This window comes from Danio aesculapii, chromosome 7 (assembly GCF_903798145.1).
Source record: "Danio aesculapii chromosome 7, fDanAes4.1, whole genome shotgun sequence".
Lineage (NCBI taxonomy): Eukaryota > Metazoa > Chordata > Actinopteri > Cypriniformes > Danionidae > Danio > Danio aesculapii.
The window spans coordinates 39,011,755-39,034,254 of record NC_079441.1 but is presented as its reverse complement, the minus strand read 5'-3'; the positions used below and the strand labels follow the sequence as shown (position 1 = coordinate 39,034,254).

Here is a 22,500-nt window from a genome sequence, read left to right as displayed (position 1 = left end):
TTTGTTTGCACAAAGAACTCCTAATAGGATAAGGCTGCAATATTAAGAGAGGTTTCGTTGAGGATCAGTTTTTGTAATGAATTTTGTAATGAAAATTTTCCTGTTTCCACAGACATATCCAGCACCCCAGGGTGTCAATAATTTCATTATTGTTTGAAGCTGCATTACATTATAAGAGCTTTTTAAAAACATGTTTATGGCCAGTTTTTTTTTAAGGACAACAGTGGTTAAATACAATTTTTGAAGGGCTCTTATTATGTAATGCAGCAACTCTCTTAATATGTGGTATACTGTATGCACACAGACTTTTAAATTCAGTCAACCAGCCTCAGGGCTTCTGGTTAATTGTCCTGAGATACAATATAAAGTGGGTCTCAGACCAAGCAAGAAGCCCAGCATTAAATTATATTTTTCAGCGCCTTGTCTTATATGGAAATTAATTTTACCCCAGTATTTTCAATTGCGTTTCTGCGCTTGCCTGCTGCTAATGACGGCGCCTTCATATTTTTCTTTCATCTTCGGTCTTTCATATTTTCTTTTTACTTTTACTTTACTTTCTTTATTTTCCACAAGTGGAAATTTATCTTTTGCTTCACACAACCACATCAGGGTGTATTTTACACATATCACAGAATAAACAGGCAACACAAATAAACTCAATGTCATCACAAAAATCACATTAAAAACTCAATTTAAAACCCTATACATAGAACCCAGTATTTAAATTTTTGATAGCAGTCGGCACAAAAACATTTGACACACATTTTTCTTTACTTGAGGTTGCCCAAAACATCTATCTAATGTGTCTTTTACGCTTTAACAACCAAATGGATGCTTAAGTCTATTTAACTGATTATATTTGAGTTACATTACAACATTGATGCTGTAATAGTAACCTTATGATATTAAAAATAGTCACATAAAGCTTTCACTGAAAGTTCATCATTGGCTGAAAAACACTAGCTGTGCATAGAGCCCATTAACTGAGTGACAAACGGGTGCTGGAGTGGTCTGTGAAAACAAGGAGTTTCTTAATTATAATTTGCAAAAGAAACACTTATATTAAATTTCTTAAAAGGCTTACAATGACCGTAATTTTCAAAGTGAGTGCAGTTCATTACCTCACATCTGTATTATTTGTAGAAAATGCATTAAAAACTTTTAAAAAAACAAAACAGGCTGTAACATTTTTAAACATGGAAAGAAACAAAAATTAAACAATATTTTAGAATTAAGAACTTTAATTATCTTTCCCAATAAATATGTACACACTCGCTTTATGTTTGGCTGAAGAAAATCAGCCTTCTCCTTTCATCTCTTCTCTTTCATGTTTTTGTACTTATCCTAATATTCCTGACCAAACGATGGTCATAAAAGTTTGGAAGATTGATTTTATATTTAGCAGGAGCAAGACAGAGATTTGATGTTGTAATATAGGGAAAGTGAAACCAACATTACCAATGAACTGCGCTATATACAGTAAATGTACGTGACATTCCTACTGAACACAAATGCGCACACATAGAATTGTTTTCATATGTTAAATACTTCATTACTGAACTGATATTTCTTTTTTTTAGATAAAGGTTGGTAATTTAGTGGTTTATAATTAGCATACGGAGGTTATTTTAATCAAAGTGTGACAACTAATTCAAAATTTAAAAATAAAATAAAATCAAAAGTCAATTAAAGATTTTGATGTCAACTAATTATCATTTTTGATTACACAGACAAATTGACAGCAGCCCTAATGTCACTCACTCACTCACTGTCATATTCAGGAAGAAACCTTCACACCGTCACTGCTCCTTAATCAAGAATTACCACAATGTGCAGATATGAATCTAAGTCATTCAGCAGCAAACATCACACACAGCTGACCACCTCTGACATGTACATTCCTGGGGATTTCCATTATACACACTACACACACTGAAAACTAAGTATTTCAGGCTTGTTAACAAGAACCAAGCATCTGCCCACTCACATTCCAACCTTCTGATGTTGAGTCTTGTCTTCTTATCTAATCTGGCTTCACTAAGACACTCCTTCCATGACATGCATCTTTTTTTTGCCATTATAGGGATGCAGACAGAAACATGAATAACAGCATCTTGAAAGTCAAATGTTTACATCTAGCATTTTATTTAATGAATTTTATGTTGGACCTGTAATCAATTGTTTATAAAAAGTCTATTATATGGCAGCCCGGTGGCGCAACGGTTAGCGCTGTCGCTCACACTAAGAAGGTTGCTGGTTAGAGCCTCGACTGGGTCAGTTGGCATATCTGTGTGAGTCCCACAAGCCCAAAGACATGCGTTATAGGTGAATTGGGAAAGCTAAATTGTCCATCGTGTATGAGTGTGCATGGGTGTTTTCCAGTGATGGGTTGCAGATGGAAGGGCATCGGCTGCGCAAAACATATGCTGGACAAGTTGGCGGTTCATTCCGCTGTGGCAACCCCTGATGAATAAAGAGACCAAGTGAAAAGAAAATGAATGAATGAAAGTGGGCGACGCAGTAGGTAGTGCTGTCGCCTCACAGCAAGGTCACTGGTATGTGTATATATATATATATATATATATATATATATATATATATATATATATATATATACACACAAACGCGTATTCCCCAACAGTCCAAAGACATGCACTACAAGTGTGTGTGTGTGTGTGTGTGTGTGTGTGTGTGTGTGTGTGTGTGTGTGTGTGTGAGTGTGAATGTGTGAGCTGGGTTGTGGCTGGAAGGGAATCTGCTGCTAAAAACATATGCTGGAATAGTAGGCAGCCCTTGATAATCAGGGACTAAGCCAAAGGAAAATGAATGAATGAATATAATGGAGAAAAAAAACTATATTTTTGGAAAAATGCACACATGTAGATTCAAGATGAGCATGAGTCCAAGAGAACAGGCAGCAAATGTAGACCAACTAGTTTGACCAACAAAAGCATTTAGCCAAACAAGTCTTGCGATCAACCTTTTTTTAGAAGTCACTGTAAACGGATATGAGCAGTCTTGAAAATACAAGCAAAAAAAAAGTTTTTTTTTAAAGTCTGGTCTGACACGTTTATGTAACCAGCCCCAGATGCTGCAGAAATTACAATACCAAATGATATTAGAAACAAGCTAAATGACTTGAGTCTACATCAGGCAATAAAGACAAACCGTAATACTGAAGTATTTGAGTTCATAACTTACTGGCTTCTTGAGGAAGAAGAGGGAAAAGGCACCAACCAGCGGCATATTCCCCAAAAGTGGCTCAAGAATCACCCGCAGAACTCCATGTAGCTATTCACACACAAAATGAGAGTGACATATTACATTAAATGTTGAAACGTGTGAGGAAATCTCTCTAGAGAATTTGGTGTGTATCCTCCTCTTGTTAAGTAACTATTAAATATCACGCATAAAAAAACAGAAATGGTCTTCACCAGATGATATTAAATTAAAGCATATTGGCTTCAAGAAAACATTTTTAATGCTTCATTACCATGAGCCAAGTAATCTCTGAACAGAATGACAGGACAGTGCTTTCTTATTTTCCAGTAATTCAGAGTTTTCAGATTCAATTTAAAATTGGTTTCTCAAGTAAAATATTGCATTCTAAGGATGGTTAGAATTTCTGAAAAACAAGGATATGTTTTTTGCAGAGAGAGAGAGAGAGGCACTGTCAAGCCAACCTCTATGTACCTCAGGCTAATGATGAATGTTTCAGGATCTTGACACTGATGCATTTATTTATTTTGCTCCTGACAGCACTCCACATATGCTCAGTGATGTACTAAAGGACATTTACCTCCACAACCATCCCTGCCGCTCTGAGATTCAGAATTATAAGCTTCTGTTTTAAACAAACTGTCATTAGCAAAGAGCTGCTAATGAGAACAAATAAATTCAAGGCAATGTCCTTCGAGCAGTCATTTGCAGAATCACAATGCGTGGAACAAGGTTATACAAGATCAGCCGATGCATATATTAAAGGGATAGTTCACCCAACACTGGTAATTCTGCCATCGTTTACTTTAATGGTTTCAAACCTGCTTGATTTTCTTCTGTTAAACACAAAAGAAGATATTTGGAGAAATCTAGAAACCTGTAACCATTGACTTCTATAATAGTTGTTTTTTTATTACAGCTTATCATCTTTCTTCTAAATATCTAATTTAGTGTTCAATAGAAAAAGAAAAAAATCAAGTTTGGACCCACTTGAGGAGGAATGCAACGTAAACGGAAATTTAACATTTGAGCTTATTTGTTTCTTATGTCTCTTATTTTATTCTTCCATTTTCCATTTATTTTTCCAAACATATTGTCTTGTTTTAAGAAATAATATGCCAAAATTAAGTGAGTTTTTCATTAAAACAAGCAAAATAATCTGCAAATGGGGTGAGCAAAATAATCTTATGCCAAAGGAAAAACAAGATTATTTTGCTTAACCCATAGGCAGATTATTTTGCTTGTTTTAAGGAAAAACTCACTTAATATTGGCATATTATTTCTAAAAACAAAACAATATGTTTTGCTTGTCTAGAAAATGCTTCTTGATATACGCATTTTTAGATAATCTAAGTAAGAAAAGCATATTTTGCAGTGTGTGGACTGAATTTTATTTTACCTTTTGGACATGTGAACGATTAGTAACAACATTGCCTTTGATGCATTGTTAGATTTTTATTTTTTCTCCCTAATGTACTGTTGGTGGCTGTTTTTGGCCCATTGATTCCCATTATAACCACATTTGATGGTGCGTAAATACACAATCTTTGTTTTTTTTTTTTACTCCATGTAGTTCTGAGAGCGGAGATCCATATTTTGATTTTCTCAGACACACCAAGGTAAGTGCGTAAAGGTCACTGACACATACACACACTTTAATTTGCTGTTGTACTCCATATAAAATTCAGAAACTAAGCTTTTTTTACAGGTCTATCTAAAGGATTATGATTGTATGGTGTCATGGTTTTGTAATTAAAAATGTGGTTATAGCGGAAGTCAATGGGGCAAAAACCGCCACAAATTGAGTATAAAAAATTTAAATCAATCAAAAACAATGCATCAAAAAGACTGATAAAAAGTAAAAAAATCAAGTCCACAATTACTTTTAACATTTTTTCACCAAATCAGTGACAACATTTATGAATCTGGCAATTAAAGAATTAAAACCCTGTAATTTTCTAAACAATTTAGTACTTTTGATCAAGACTGAGGTTAATTGACAGAGTAATGCAAAAAAATGTGAAGAAAAAAATCTGATGCATTTTTACAGCAGTTTAATTCAGTGGATGCGTTCATACCTAACATAAGAAAAGGGTAGTAAATTTGCCCAGAGTGTATCATTGAGTTTTGTTTTTAATTCAAAGCATATTCTCAAAATATCTGTCAAAGTAAGATTTGTCATCAAAAATCATTCCGCTAGCTGAAACACACAAAAAGTTATGGCCAAATTAAGACTCAAAATCACTCTAAAGTGGAAGAAAATATCTTCAACAGCACATAAGAGTAAATTAAAACTGCATGAAAGGTGATATAGGAATAAACTTGCTCTGCCCTACAAATTTTAAAAACAAAATTTCAGCTAAAAGTCAGCAATTAAAATAAAACAAGACACGTAACTTGTGATATATCTTTAGAATTTTTTCCCCCATTTTTTTAATCAGCGAGTGGTTACTTTACAAGAGCTCTTAAAACCAGGCCTTGCACTTCACTATGATACTACCATAGAGAAAAAGTAGAATGCTAAAAGACAGCTCTCTTCTGCTACATCATACATCATAAACACAGCATCGTACATGGAGAGATTGCTCTGCTACACTCTAAATGTGACAAACTGCAACAAACACATAAATCATGCACAGAACAGTCATTGTGTGAGCATGAGTTTATCTTTCCGATCCTGTACTACAAAACAGTACAAGGGCAATTCAGTATTTGGTTACACGCCTCCCTATAAATACACACACCCTTTCTGTAAAAATAGGCTCCGTTCAGTCGACTGGATTCCTTCCATGAAACACGTGGTTGCATCACAATATAGGAAAGAGCTTCTCCGTATCCAACAAATTAACTCTCTGGCCTTGGCTAACATAATCTATTGGGTCACGGAGACAAGTTCAGTGGAAGATGCCATACATAACATGGGCTGCTGTATATGTGTTGTGAACAAATGATAGTGGAAAACAACAAGAGCAGAGAATATGTTTTATGAGACGATATAAAAACATACCTGTATACTTTTGATCCCTGCTCTGCAGTAGTACCTTTTGACATCTACATCGATTTCAGTGTTTCCAACATAACTGTAAAAGAAAAGACAAGTAATGAAAGCAGCAGCACAGCCAGGAGGATCAAAAGACATCAAGAAGACTCATCACAGTGACGTCACCTGATCTGAAGGTCCATGATGATCTGCCGTTTGTCCACATTCTCCGAGTAAACTTTGACCCCATTGATCCTGAGAGGCTGTGACAGAGATGAATGCAGATGTCCGTCAGGGGGGAGGGGTGGGGCAGGGTGACATTTCTTTAACCAGCATGCATTCCTTCACAGAGCCCTGACTACATCCACTATTTCCATCTGACAGCTGGTCAGCTTTTCCAAAAGGTTTACATTTCTTACGTCAGACTTTCTACTTCTGATGCAATGTGAAGCTTTTTATTGCAAGTTGTCAAGCAATGTCTTCAATGAGGAATGAAAGGTGACACAAACAATATACACAGTTCAGACTGACTAGATTAGTATACTGATATTATGATAGAAATGATTTTGTGAGATGTGAACGTGGGAGAATTTTATTCAGAGTGTTGCCTCAACGGATGACCCATGTTTAGAATGTACAGTAAATTACCCTGTTGTGCTTTACAGTGCAAAATCCTGTTGTCTTATTTTATGCTGTGTGTGTGCTTGTCTGAATAACAGTTGAGAACCAGGTTAGTAACTTTACTGTGGTGTTAGAAACTGTATTATGGACCAACCACTGTGATCGGAAACTATACCAAAGTTTGCGGCCCAGGGGTGTTATAGACTCTATCAAAAAGCTGAAGACTGGGGGAGGGATGAAATTACAGGAGTTTTCCAGAAGGAATTAAAAAACGGGAGGTGGTGGGAGATGGGTCTAAAATACAGGAGACTCTAGAGAAAAACTGGAGTGTTGGCAGGTGTGGCCGGAATGGCTGTCAATTATATTTCAGCACCCCGAGTTGCCTTGGTGGTGGAAAACCACGTATTTTATTCAATCAGTCATGAAGGCTTTCAAAGTGTGCATCCGAGACCGAAATGCGACCTCCGGCAGACACTAGCAGACTCCGAAATGAGACACAGATTCAGAGTTCCAGACGATGTTATTAATTAGCAAATAATATAAATATTACAAATGTAAACATTATGTAAGCACGCTACGTGTCGAGATTTGCAGTGATAAGCAATTTGGCTGTTTAATTTAAATTAATTTAAATACAACCATTCAGAAGCACAGAATATATGTGCACTCACTGCACTCCAACAAAATGGTAAGGTATATAATCTAATTATTACATATTAAACCTCTTTAATATTATTAAATGTACAAGCTGAATCACTGATATGTGTTGGTTTACACGAGTCATAGTCCTAAAGTTCAATTTCAAATGGTTAAAGATCTGAGGTGAACTATCTGCTGCTGCTTTCAGTAGTATGGCAATAAATGTCATGTAAAATGGCATTCAAACTCACATTGTTTGCATTTAACACTGAATAAAGCACATGAGGTGTACCTGAGGTAAACGTTGTCAATTTATCCTGTTGTTCAGCTGTCAAAAATAGAAGCCGTTTCTAAAATATATATTTAAGGTGTTGGTTAGGACAAAAAACACCTTTCAATATTGAAAATATTCCTTCTATCGTGTGGCGTTGCTTTTATTTAGAACACGGTTTAAATCAGCCTTAAATAAACCTTTAGGCTCGATAGTCAGGCACATTCCTGTTGGTCCTTAATCTGGCAACCTGCACTTGCATGTGTTTTTGAACCATTTGTGCAATACCTAGTTCAACCACTGGGTGTCAAACTTACATACTGCACCTTTAATGCTGTATAAACACTCAAAGCACTTTTTTCAACACATCCCATATTTCTAAAATATCAACCTCTACCAAATGGTTGATTTGTCAGTTTATGATAAAAGTACAGGAATTAATACATATACTGTGAAAAGTATTCTAACAGAAATGTAATTGCTGTAATTTAATTCTTATAATAAACCATATAACTTGGATGGATGTAATGCTTACATGACCACACACGTCTTATGCTGCTCGCTTTGGTCCAAGGGACCGCTCAGGTAGTGAGCATAAAAATTAGAAAAAACATTGCATACATGACTGTTTCAAGCATTACAATACAAGCTACATTGACATCAAATCCCATTGTGAACTGTTCACTGCACAAACCAGATATTCACAATGAGATGTTTGGAGAGGCCTTTGAAATTAAGCTTAATTATATTTACTCAGTTGTATGGAGTGTGTAGTTTTTCTTACAGCAGTGGTCAGCTGACTCTTTTCTAACTGTTTAAAGGATTAAAAAGCATCAAAGTTGCCTGCTGCTGTAATCAGGTATACACACTAGTACAGTAACACTGTCTCAGACTGGATCAATTGCCTTCTGACAGACTAATAATTATAAAAAATATATATTTATGCATATTTTTAAAAAAAATCATGTTACAGAAGGTTGAATTCTTTTGAAGAGTAGCCACTGTAAAATGGGATGTGATACAAGCTACAAATTACTGGCATTTGAATGTTTAAGATTTTTTAGATCTTATCAGCTTTTCAAAGTGTGTGTGCGCAAGTGAGTGTGTGAGTGAGAGAGATCATTTTCTCAAAGGAATGGGCTTGAGCAAAATGTTAATTCTTTTAAGTTTGGATAACATTTCTTTCAAACAATTAATCAAATAAATTTTCATTTGAAACTTTCTTTGTCTGGATTTGTTTTTGTTGAAAATCAGGCAAAAATATTTATTTTTTCAAATATTGATTGCTTGAGTCTTCTGAAGTTAAAACTCATTGGTATTGCTTTGTTTAAAAGTTAATATAAACATGTCTGAAAACATGGCAACTTTTTTTAATTTTATGCCAAAAAAGCATTAAATGACATTTTTATTTTAAATTTGTAAGAAATGATAACAAAAAGGAGTGGTTTACAGAATAAAACAGACATACATAAACTATATGTGGCGTATACTAATTTTCTGAGAGAAAACAAAACATCATCTAGGTGATACATTGCATAAAATGTTAAAAGATAGAACTGAAAGCATGTGTCGGACACAACAGCACAAACTTAAAATGTTTCACTACACTGCTGTAATTCTATTCTGCTAATAAATATATACAATTAATAACTAAAACATATATAGAGGCTGTAAAGATTTAGGTTGGGCTGGACACACTGTAAAGCCACACACGAGCAACCAGGGCTGTGCACAGGGGGGTGGCCTGGTGGCTAGAGCCACTGCCCCTTTGCCCTCATTGGCCGAGGTGGCCCTCTTGCTCAATCGACCACCCCCACCACCTCCCGCTCTTCACTTTGCGATAGGCAAACATCCCCCCCTCCGCTCTTCACTTTGCGATTGCGCCCAACTGCAACCCCCCAATGAAGTGTTACCCTTTATTTTTAGTTTTTTAAATTATTTCTTAATTAAGATTTTGGTGACCACACAGTAAATAATGGAAAGTTGATGTGGATAGAAGACAATATCACAACCATACTCATATTGTCTGTCTATGAGGTAGTGTTGTCAAATATATCCATATCTCGATAAATATTGATACTGAAATATTCTAAATGATACAATCTTGCTTTTGGTTAGTATCAATACTGGCTTTGCTCTCTCACACTCTCTCTTCTCACCAGAAGGGAGATGAATAATTAATAATAATATAAAGATTTTAACACTTTTGATTTTAATCAGATAATAAGATGACATTGCACTAATTTATTTATTTTTTTGCCTTTTGTTCTTAATTTATGGTCTTTTGGACTTCTGGTCTGCTGATGTACCTGATATAAGCATTATGTGGTTTAGTTACTTTTTCTCTTTTTACTTCATTTGCATACTTTTAATGTTGTGGAATTTGTTCCCCAAGGTATTAAAAATGGTTTTAAATTTCGACATTTTTCAAGGTATCATATCAAAGTTGGAATTTCCAGTATTGTGCCAACATTACTATGCAAACCTGTGGCCTTGCAGATAAAATACAAAGGATATGCAGGACGACTACGATGGTGCTTTTGTATTAAATGTAAAACGGATTTGGCAAAGTTCTGCAAAACACAAGCCAGCTTGACTGATGTTCTGCTAAACACGGGAGCAGAGATTTGCATGTCTTCTAATAGAATGGCATCAGTGAGAGATGAATGTTGATAGGCCGTGAGAACTGCATACCTTATCACCCAGATCGATCTTGGTGAAGCTGAATGTACTGAGGTGTGCATTGGATTCTTTGATGGCTGGCTCAATTGTTTCCTTAAAAAACTTCTCAACAAACTGACACACGTAAGGCCACATCTGGTTCACCGTCTGAAAAGTAAAGAGGGTTTCTGTTTAGCACTTTTTGCGACAGAGGACAAATGAGGCACTTGAGGCATCTTTGATTCCCGCTGCTACTGAAACTCATTTGTTAATAGAGCAGTTTAACTGTCGTTTGTTACTGTCATGGCTACATTTGCTAAAAACAAAACAGTTACTGTGTTGCTACTTCAGAATTATAAAGTTCTATCTGTATCCTGAGTGAGATATTGATATTTTCATGCTTTTCCATTTCTTATAGCATAAAAAAATACAGATATTATTTTTTAAATACACAAATGTCCAAATCCCATTTTTTAAAAATAGTGCAAAACAAATGTACACACTACAGTGTGAATAAATTATACAGAATATGAATATCTGAGTAGCTCAGTTTTATAATTTATGATTCCCAAGAGGGGCGACACGGTGGCTCAGTGGTTAACACGGTCGTCTCACAGCAAGAAGGTCGCTGGTTGGAGTCCTGGCTGGGCCAGTTGGCAATTCTATATAATTTATTAAATTTTTTTGTGGTTTTTATTGATAGGATAGTAGAGAATATACACAGGAAAGCGTTGGGAGAGGAAAGAGGGGAAGGGTCGGCATAGGACCTCGAGGCAGGAATCGAACTCGGATCGCCATGAACACCGGAGGGGTGCCCAAACTCTGTCCTGGAGGGCCGGTGTCCTGCAAAGTTTAGTTCCAACCCTAATCAGACAGACCTGGGCTAGCTATTCAAGCTCTTACTAGCTTTCTAGAAACATCCTTGCAGGTGTGTTGAGGCAAGTTGGAGCTAAAATCTGCAGTACACCAGCCCTCCGTGACCGAGTTTGGGCACCCCTGCACTAAGCACTAAGCCATTGGCACCGGTCAGTTGGCATTTCTGTGTGAGAGTTTGCATGTTCTCCCTGTGTTCGCGTGGGTTTCCTCCAGGTGCTCCGGTTTCCCCCACAGTCCAAAGACATGCAGTGTAGGTGAATTGAATAAACTAAATTGGCTGTAGTGTATTTCTGTGTGAATGAGTGTGTCTCCCAGTACTGGGTTGCAGATGGAAGGGCATCCGCTGCGTAAAACTTATGCTGAATAAGTTGATGGTTCATTCTGCTGTGGCAACCCCTGATGAATAAAGAGACTAATCCAAAGGAAAATGAATGAATAATTCCAAAGTGATGGCGTTCACAAAAAAATCTGTGTAAAAGGTAGTGGATTACATCGAGGTAAACAGCATTCGTATGAACAGGCCTGGAACATGTTGGAACTTGACTATGTGTAAATACTCAAAACATCTGAAAACAATCCCACCATGAAAACTGTACAGGCATGCTTACTGCAATGACACAACAGATTTATACACACTTGTAAGCAAATTAATATTCATAATGTACTGTACTGTGCATGTATGTTTTTATAATGTCACATTTATATGAAATTGAGACATTAAATTAAGTTGTAAAACGTTGGTTAATTTGTATTATACAAAACAATGAGAGTTGTTAACTCTCCTTCGTTGAGTTTAAAACATCAGAGACTCTGCAGTGTTTCATGTAAATAGTTTTGCATGATTTTGAATGTTGCAGACTTATTTTGCAGAAGCATGAGGCCATTCAGGTACATACATTTCACCACTGGGCAAGATGCCAATGAAAAATTCAAATCAGGAAAGTTTTATGAAGACTGGGAGCCACTGGATGTATATGTACAATGAATATTTAAAAATAAAAGCAGCTGATTACACAGCTGCATTTTTCCACCCTGAGGGTTTTCATTTTTGACACAGAGGGTGAAAAATGGTGGTTATAAGTAGCGTAACATGAGCAAGTGCAGTGGATTATATCAGCGGTGCACAACCAATAATACCCCAGAGAGAAAGAGAGAGAGAGCGAGAGAGTATCAGATTCCAGATTAGTAACTGCAGACACATGTATTGGAGAATGGTGGATGAGGACTACTTAGGGATGATGACGGACAGTCAAACGTTAATTCATGATTCACTCACCTTATTTAGCCACTCAACTCTCTCCACATCTGGATAATGAACCTGGAGAGAAAGCAGACAAATTCATCATATTTAAATGAAAGAGAGCTTCTGTAAATATACTGCAGTGTGTCTGAGGAATTCCCTCAGGCAAACACACACACACATACGCCCTTAGTACACAGAGGTCATGAAAAATATACACAGGTAATGTATTCAAGTGTAAGGTTTATTCTCTCCTTTTCTTTCACTTCAGTGGTGTCATCATGTCTACATGTACAGCAGTGGCATCAGCGTTGAGTGTAGCTGCAGTTAAATCCCAGCGCAAGTAAAATGCTTAGCCTGCATTTGTTTCATGCAGTGGGAGAGGTGCAGATGACACACTAACCTAGCACTTTTAGGTATTAAGCTTTAGTATTAATTCTGCGTTCACAATTATTAAACCGAATTATGGCTTTAGGATATTGCAATAATCGGATGTTGAGATCATTTTGTATTTCTGCTATATATATATATATATATATATATATATATATATATATATATATATATATATATATATATATATATATATATATATATTGCGATATGAATACAATTTCACCAGTTGGCTTGAATAAGTTTATTTGGAAAGAATTTAGCATTTTAGATCAATTGTGGTGATTTGAGTGAGTCAGTGAATGCATAAAATATAAATATAATTTAAAACATGCATATGACGTAATAATCAAATTTCAAACACAGATAAATACAATAGAGAAAAGCTAAAAGTGAAACAACCAGCACTTGGTGGTTTTCTATGGAGTTTAACAGTATTTAGGTGAAGGGATTGAATAATCAAAAATAAAACAACACTGCATTAGTCTTCATTGTATAAACAATTACATCAAATGAATCTTTATTCTAAGTTCTTAGCTACAAACATTATAATTTCCTGCTTTAAAACTCTTGAACTCAAACAAAAAGTCACAGGCTTTAAAAAACATGTGAATGATAAACCTTAACTCTATCATGCTTAAACACTGCAAACCTCATCTGAACTGTGGTCAACTCTAATCTACACTCAACTGTACACATCCTGTGATGTGACTATTGCAGATGCGCACACTGTGATATCAGTGCTGAAATGATATGTGCAGCCCTAATGCTAATGTTGTTCATTTTATAGTCGATGGATGCAAATTTTGGTTTCTGGCCAAAAGAGACAAAGGTCAAAAATATGATCAGAAAAGTAATTGAAAACGTGATCTGTTAAGCATCATAGACAAAAGATAGTCATGTATATTGATGAGGTCTTATAAAAAAAAAAGTCTCAACACACAAAACTCACTCACTTTCCTTCCACTTAGTCCCTGCTCTATCACGGGTTGCCAAAGTGGAATGAAGCACCAATTACTCAAGCATATGTTTTATGCAGTGGATGCCCTTCCAGCTGCAACACACAAACCCATACGATGTATGTTAAGTGCATACACATCTAGCTTTGGGCACCATGATTGATTGATTGATTGATTGATTGTTTGAATGATTTATTGACACCAATAATCTGATTTTAATGCGATTAAGACAGCAATTTTTGATTAATTTAATCAAAATTAAGGATTATTAGGATATTTCATACACACACGGCTGTTTGACCTAATTCTCTCTACCTATCGAGTCAGTGAAGGACCACAGACACATACAACCCGAAATGCAGAATTTTTTTTTCTTTTATACGGCGTGTGGTATCAAATTCCATTAAACACTTTTCCAGCACTTCATACTCGCATCCAATATCTCATTTGTCACAGGGGGCATGATTGAAATGCTCCTGAATAAAAGTGAAAGTGCCAAACTGCAGTTAAAGTTGACAAATTAAAAATGAAGCACCTGAAATTACATGAAATTCTGGATGAAGTGTTGATAGTGTGGTGACTCAATGACGTTAATCTATGTGCTATAACATGTAAAACGGGATCATGAAAGAAACATTCAAAAAGCAGCTCATGTAAACACCTTAATCATATTATTTTCTTATTCAGATTAAGGCAAATAATTCGATTACTCATGTTCTTGTAAACGTAGTCATTGAGAAAAGACCAATCAAGACTGGTGTACAGTGAAAGTGCTCTTTGATAGGCTTAAGGGGGTCGCACACTAGAAGCACCACTCGGCGACGCACCGTGTCGCGCCACGCAGCACCATGCATTTTAGAATTCTAAATATAGGTTTATAGTAAAAATCCTACATGTCGCTAATAGTTTGATTAGGGTCTTTACATGACTGTACTGCATTTCAATAATGGATTAAGATCGGCATACTCCTCATGTCTTAATCTCATTTAAGTTGACTTTAATTGGATTAAGGTAATCAAAAAAAATAAAAAATAAAAATAAAAAAATCTCTGTTTACATGGTCGACTCTTAATCAGAGTATTGTCTTAAATCGCATTAAAATCGAATTATTGGTGTCCATAGAAACGTCCTCAGTGAGTGATTTCAGCACCTTTCTGTCCCTCCACTGACTACCATAAAAGCTGTTGTCCAAACTCAAGAGTGACCAAAGAAATACCAGTACACAAAATCTGCAAAATGTCAATGCAGAGTCAAACAAATAAGATGACAATTCAGACTGAAATATCGGCTGTCATATATGAGCAACAAACTAAAAAATTCTGGTTTTGCCTAGAGTTTATCAATAAGTGGTTCAACAGCATGGACCAAGCCACACTTTGAGCTAGACTTTGTTGTAAGGATGTAGGGATGAAGAGGAAGGGAAGTAAGAGGAAAAACAGTGAACAGGTAGGTAGGTTGATCGGGCGTCCTAGGATGATGCCCAGAGACTCAGAGTGGGGGTAGCGTCTCTGTAATATTTTGTTAGAGCAATTGGATCCCCCGATTCAACCTAGGAGTAAAGAGAGGGTTATAGGATTGTTAATGGGAAGCAAGGAAATAGAGAGAGAGAGAGAGAGGTAGGATGGGTTCGAGAGAACGTTTTCAGGGAGTAGGTGATTGGTTAAGAAGACAAAGTGAGGCGTGGTTCCGCTGCCGAACCTTTCTTAACAAGTTAACTTAAATATAACATTTCAAAAGAATCATTTACCAACCACACACAGACACACACACACACACACACACACACACACACACACACACATTACATTATACTTGAAACACGTGTACCCTCAAGCAAAGCAAATATATACGCCATATTTGAATCACCATGAAGATGCAACTGCAAAACCATAAATGTTTCTCTCCAAGACACTAAGCCAACAACGAAAGGAAAATCCCAGGTAAGCCACATCAGTTAACCAGAGGACACACTGCGCCTCAGTCAGTGAGAAGACACTGCGGTTTTGGCACCTATAAGGCTAGCGTCTTTCTTTGTCCTATAAAAGTAGCATCTTGATTGTGATCTCAAGGGACAAGCTGAGAGTGTGTGACTTCCTTCTGCAGTGCACTCACTCTGAATGTATTTTCATCCCCAAACTGTGTTGGTGTAGCTTAGAGCGGAGAATTGTATATGACAGCACAGCACATTCTTTAGCAAGCTGTCCTACTGACGTATTCATATCACTTCAGCATAACCATCAGTCGAGACATAAATCACCGGATGCAGTAAGAGCTACTTAGACCAACAGAGCTGGATTTCTGAGCCTCTCTCAATATATGAATATTGAATTTTTTGTTTAGTATTAATGAAAAGTCACTGAAAGTTCCCATGGTAACCGTGTTTCTATGGTCACTAGAGATCTCTGAAGATCTCTCCTCACTGACTATAGACCGCAGACAGATAGAGATCTGGAAATGTTGTTTTTAAAACTGTAGACAGACTGCAGAGTTGTTTGAATAATACCTAAAAGTAGGGCTGGGCCGATAAACTATTTTATAGTGAATTTTGATAAAATTTATAATCAACAACAATAAAAAGCTCTGGACTTTTTTTACTCTATATTGACCTAAGAGCCAAACACACAGCAGAAATGTGCAACAATGGGAATCTAAAAGTGTGTTGATATTAGAGATGTACCGAATTTTTGGCCACCGAAAATTTATCAGCTGAAAACATTATGCCATTTAATGGACCCTCTAATTTTTGTGGCTTCAGTTATTGTTGGGATACTCTTTTAAATCTGGAAGCATTAACAACTTACATATTGAAATATACAGTTGAAGTCAGAATTATTAGCCCCACTCTTTATTTTTTCCCCAAATTCTGTTTAACAATAAGATTTTTAAACACATTTCTAAAAGTAATAGTTTTAATAACATATATCTGATAACTGATTTATTTTATCTTTGCCATAATGACAGTACAGAATATTTGACTAGATATTTTACAACACTTCTATACAGCTTAAAGTGACATTTAAAGGCTTAACTAGGTTAATTAGGTTAACTAGGCAGGTTAGGGTTATTAGGCAAGTTATTGTATTCTGTAGACTATCGAATAATATATATATATATATAGCTAGATAGATAGAGAGAGAGTGATAGAGATAGCTTAAAGGGGCTAATAATTTTGACCTTAAAATGCTCAATTCAAAATAAAAAACTGCTTTTATTCTAGCCGAAATAAAGCAAACAAGACTTTCTTAAGAAGAAAAAATATTATCAGACATACTGTGAAAATTTCCTTGCTCATTCATTCATTCATTCATTCATTTTTTTTTCGACTTAGTCCCTTTATTAATCAGAGGTCGCCACAGCGGAATGAACCACCCATTTCCTTGCCCTGTTCAACATAATTTGGGAAATATTTTAAAAAGAAAAACAAAATTAAAGGGGGGAAATATAATTCTGGCTTCAACTGTATATCGTTATCTTTCACTATAGAAAATAATGACCAAGATTGCATTTTTGCCTTATCACCCAGCCCTATGTATAAGTGACAATTTTATGAAAATGGGATAATCTGTGATGTACATGGTTTGTTGTTTCTAATAGGCCTATACAGAGCTGTCTTGTGACTTACTGGTGAGAAAGATGTCAAAAAACTGTGAAAACCTAAATTTAAGGTTTTAAATGTTGTTAGATTTTAAAGCTGCAAGAAGATTTACTTTAAACTATGTAACGCACTTAACTAATGCAATAAGCCTGAAGGCCATACTTCGGCATGAGTTTTTTTTATTGTTTATTTCATGCAAACGCGTGTCTGACTGAGTCAATCAATCGACTTCCAGCGAACCAGCATATGAAATGTGTAAATCTATCTTCTTCATGCATCACTCGTTTCTTGAGAATCAGAGAGAGAAGCTAGCATGTCATCAGATCCTTCTTAGTGTAAGACCATGGTTTATAGCATGTTTAAAAGCACTGTTTTAAAACTCTCTGTAAAGAGAGACAGAGAGAGGTTACAGTTACCAACTAAAACATGGATTAAATTATATCACGCTTTTATCAAACCAATCTTACTATATGGGACTGAAATTTGGGGACCAGTTTTAAAATTTGAAAACTAGAATAAAAGTTTAATTGAACGACCACAATTAGAAATTGATAAAAACATATTAGAAATCCAGAGAAACACCTCTAACATTGCCTGCAGGGCTGAACTTGGTTTATACCTGCTGAACTTGGAGATTCAGAAACGAGCTGTTCAGTTCTGGCTGCACCTGCATCAGTCTGACCCCCAGTCAGTCCAATATAAAGCCCTTCTGGCCAATGAAAAACCTACAGTGTCTCATCCTCTAAACACACTGGTATCTGAACTACTGAAGAAACCTCAAACCAAACCCGTCCCCAAACAAAACCTTCACAAACACATTGACAAAACATTAAAATATAATTATGATGAAAAACTAAAAACTCAATTCAACCTCCAAACTAAACTTCAATGTTATTTGATCCTAAACAGAACCACACAGTTGGCAAATTATTTATCATTAAAACAATTAAAAGAAAAACATTTTCTTTCTAAATATCACCTCTTTGATCATGACCTAGAAATAGAAAAGGGCAGACATACAAAATTCTGGACTCCTAAAGAACAGATAATATGTAAACAGTGTGACAGGAATCAAATAGAGGATGAACCACACTTCCTTCTGTTCTGCCCCAAATGTACCACAACTAGAGAAATATTTTTCCCCAATTTGAAACACTGATTAATTCATTTTTTAATTTAAATGACTCAGAAAAACTTTACCATTTACTTGGAGAGGATGAATTGACATCTAGACTAGCTGCAAAATATGTATACACCCTACACACCATAAGAAATGGTTAATGTAAATTCATGTATCTAATTTAAATAATCTAACATTTTTATTTTTGTATTATTATTAGCATCATTATAATCAAATGTATGATCGGATTTTTTTTGTCATTTATTTATTGTCTACTGTATTTTCTTTTTTCTTTGACGATGTTAATATATTACATATTTATAATGCTTTGACAATACTGTTTTAAATTTCATGCCAATAAAGCGACTTGAACTTGAGAGGGAGGAAGAGAGAGAGGGGGGGTGAGAGAGATAGAGATAGAGAGAGAGAGAGAGAGAGAGAGAGAGAGAGAGAGAGAGAGAGAGAGAGAGAGAGAGAGAGAGAGAGAGCAAGAAATCAAACTTATCAACATAAACCAGTTCAACAGACTTCAGATGTCCTAGGGGCAAGTTGCCTCATGCAACAATGTCATTTGATTAAGGTTCCAGAGTAGTTGGTATGTGTATAATCAATAACAATGATAAAAAAAATCGATTATTAGACCACAGAAAACTGTCTTGAACTGTGAGATTCAACCTACAAGATGGAAATCTCACCGGCATTTTTCTATTTCTCAAGGCTCTGGAGGGCATCTCATCTCACTATAATTTATAAATTCAACCTTTTTTTTCTACCTCTAATATTTCCATGGCTTTCCTAAGGCCAGCTCAGCGTGGGCATGTTTTTACATGTTTTATAAAAACCAATCAGCTAAATGTAAAAATAAAAACAATGGCAGCTATGGTTGCAAGAAACATTGTTTTGTTTCTATTGTTAATAAGATGGAATGCCAGTGCCTGCATACTTCTGCAACCTATTACCGCATATTTTAAGTAATATATTGTTAACATTACTATTCTAGAAAAACCACTAATAAAAATAAGACAAAAGGAGAAGACGAAACTATTACACTAAATTAAACTACTAAAAAATTATATAATAATACGGTACTTTACTTTTTTAAAGTGTTTATTATTGTAAATGATATAGTATATTATTAGTTTTGACCAGTAATAAATAAATAACATGTGAAACTATTTACAGTTACTACCTTTTATACAAGAGAGTGGCTAATTACAATTTACCACATAGCTTTTCCTGTAAATGGCAAAAACGTATTCACACAGTGCACAGACTTCAGGGCACTAAATCCTCATTTGCAACTTTACAGAGTGACCTTGGCACTCACCATTCAGGTTAAAATATCTCATTACACAACATATATTTACTTGGCTGCACTTGGCTTTAAATGATGAGCCAGAGGCTCAAGGCAATGCTTACACAAGACAAAAATAGAGTCAAATCTGGTTGAGACTAAGCATATGACAATATCTTACAACTCAAATTTCTAATTTATGAAAAAAAAAATGTTTAAATGAGTTATGTTTCGTTTTATTAGTTATTACTAAATAAAAGTATTATTTGTAATCAGATTTTAACACATTTTAGGTCTTAAGTATTTAGATCATGTATAATAATAAAATGTTTTGTAGATTTCATTGTGAGTTTAGGTAAATTAACTAGTGTTAACTATTGGAGCCTTATTGCAAAACAACAGGCCAACGAATAGTCACAGAAGAATATTCAATCAATATTTCAGCATGTAGTAGACCAGATTAACATGTAAAAATGGTCATGTTTTAATTATTAATCTAACTAATTAAGTCTCCAAGCATCTGAAGCTGTTATAAACATCACTGCAAATACAATGTGATTATTCTTTTAGACAACACTCTAATGGTTTAAATAATAGTGTTTTGAAGTGGTCACAATATCAATACTGTGCATGATCACAATCATGATATCGCTTGACAGCCCAGGATCAGCAAGGGATACAAACTTAGTTGAGCTTCAAGCATCAGAATGGATGCAAATAACAGCCTGTAAACAGTAATTCACTGTTTATTTATTATTGCAAATTGTAGTTCTTTGGACTGAATGACATCCTTTTAACTTTAAGCCTACAACATTACCACTCTCAATGGCCCAAACAAATCATACTGAAAGTTGTCATAACATCTTCCACTGACAATAAACCTTTCATAGAGAGCCCTTTCTATTTTTATTCTACACCTGTAATGATAGAAGGCTTTACAGCATCTACAGATATAAACTCCCTCTTAATTTCCCCTTTCAGTGCTTGTGTGCAGCCTATGATGTTTTGACAGCCAATGAAGAATTAAACTCACCCATGATGGTAACTCAGTAGCTTCCAGCTCTTGTTTAACAGCGTCATCCGGATCAAAAATGGACATTGCTCTGTTTAGCCTGGTGTTCTTAGAACTGGTGTTTCTTTTCCAAAAGAAAAATATCGTAAGTGCGATTAAAAGCCAGCTGAAGCTGAACTCGAAATACCCCAAGACATATATGGGAAGATAACGACGAAAGTCTTGGCGAACTGCAGCCACGTGCGGGTCAGCTCGCTGCTGCAGGACAGGGGCTCCTCGCTGAGCTCCACCGGGGAAGACGAGCACGGAATCGCCCCGTTAGTCGACTCAGCTTGCCCGTTATCCTTCTGTCCCGAGGCACCTGCTGTTTGGGAAAGGTTTCCGCGCACAGCCGTCATAACGTCCTCTGTCATATTCAGCACAAGATGAGATGTTACGCGTGGCTGTCAAACGTGAACATTGTGCTGCAGGTTAAAAAAAGAGTAAACACCTACTTCAGACCATCCTATGCACGCGGCACAGGTACAGCGATCCCAGAAATCAATTTCACGTTAGTTCGTCTGTACACCAGTCCATTTTGACGTGAATACTGTTCCGATTCGCTTTAATTGTGAGATCGTGTCTGACTGCTGTGTGGAGACGGAGATCAGCTGTCGCCTCGTCGGGTTTGCTGTGCTCTGAACAAGCGCGTGCTGTTGTGTTGCTTTATGACAGACAGCTGAGAGCTTCACACACACGCACACACAGACACACACAGCTGCTCTCCTCTCTCGAGAGGTCAGTGCCACCATCAGCCAAGCAACCGCACATACACAAACACCGTGAGGCGTTAAACAACAGTAAAGGTTAGAAAGGTTTTCGTATCAAACGGTCCGACAGGTTGACTGCGTGTGTCTGTTGTTGTTTTACTTGTGTCGTCTTTTTCTTTATCGTTCGTTCAGCCCATTATCCTAGAGGCCGCAGGTAGTGCTAGGAGGCACTCGGAAATGTGAAGAAGTACCAAAATAAACAACAAAGTAATAGGTATGGGTCGGTATAAGACTCTGAAGGTACCTTGGATAAAAATATCACGGTTTCAGGGTTTTGTTACTGCTCTAATATACATTCTTTTTAAAAGTCTGGGTAAAAAACAACTTTCCCCCATTGAACACAATATATTTTATTTAAAAAAATATTTCAAATAATTTGGAAGAGACATGCAGGCAAAATAATTAAAACAAAGCACTGACTTCTGCTGTCTTCATTAGTTTAAAAAAACACAGATTTCATTACAACTTAAAAAAGGTAGTGGAGAGCGGGGCACAAAGTAACACTTTTTGGTTTTGGCCAAATAATAAACAAAGTCACGGGGTTAGACAAACCAATTGTTTTTCTACCAACAACCTGAAAGCCTCTCCAACAAATGAGCACTGGTTGTATGATCGCCGGACATATGGTTTCTGTGCAGTATTGCCAAAAATGACAGTATACTTTTTACCCCACCTGTGGGGCAAGTTGTAACAGACATAGGGTTAGTTGTAACACATGCTTAAAAAGACAGATTTTACACAATTAATTTAAATCCAGTTTACTTTAAATAGTAGCTATATTTCCTCAGTGTTAGCTCAATTTTTTTATTCT

At 36.0% G+C, this 22,500-nt stretch overlaps 1 protein-coding gene across 1 annotated transcript in view; it reads right to left on the bottom strand.

The window, feature by feature from the left end:
- Positions 1-21,748, bottom strand: part of esyt2b (extended synaptotagmin-like protein 2b) — a 56,188-nt gene extending 34,440 nt beyond the window's left edge. The window contains 7 exon segments of the mRNA XM_056461905.1: positions 3,202-3,291; positions 6,227-6,299; positions 6,386-6,462; positions 10,425-10,559; positions 12,544-12,585; positions 20,902-21,080; positions 21,083-21,748. Coding sequence (XP_056317880.1) covers positions 3,202-3,291; positions 6,227-6,299; positions 6,386-6,462; positions 10,425-10,559; positions 12,544-12,585; positions 20,902-21,080; positions 21,083-21,293 — 807 coding nt within the window. The 5' untranslated portion in view covers positions 21,294-21,748.
- Between the last annotated feature and the right edge of the window lie 752 nt (positions 21,749-22,500).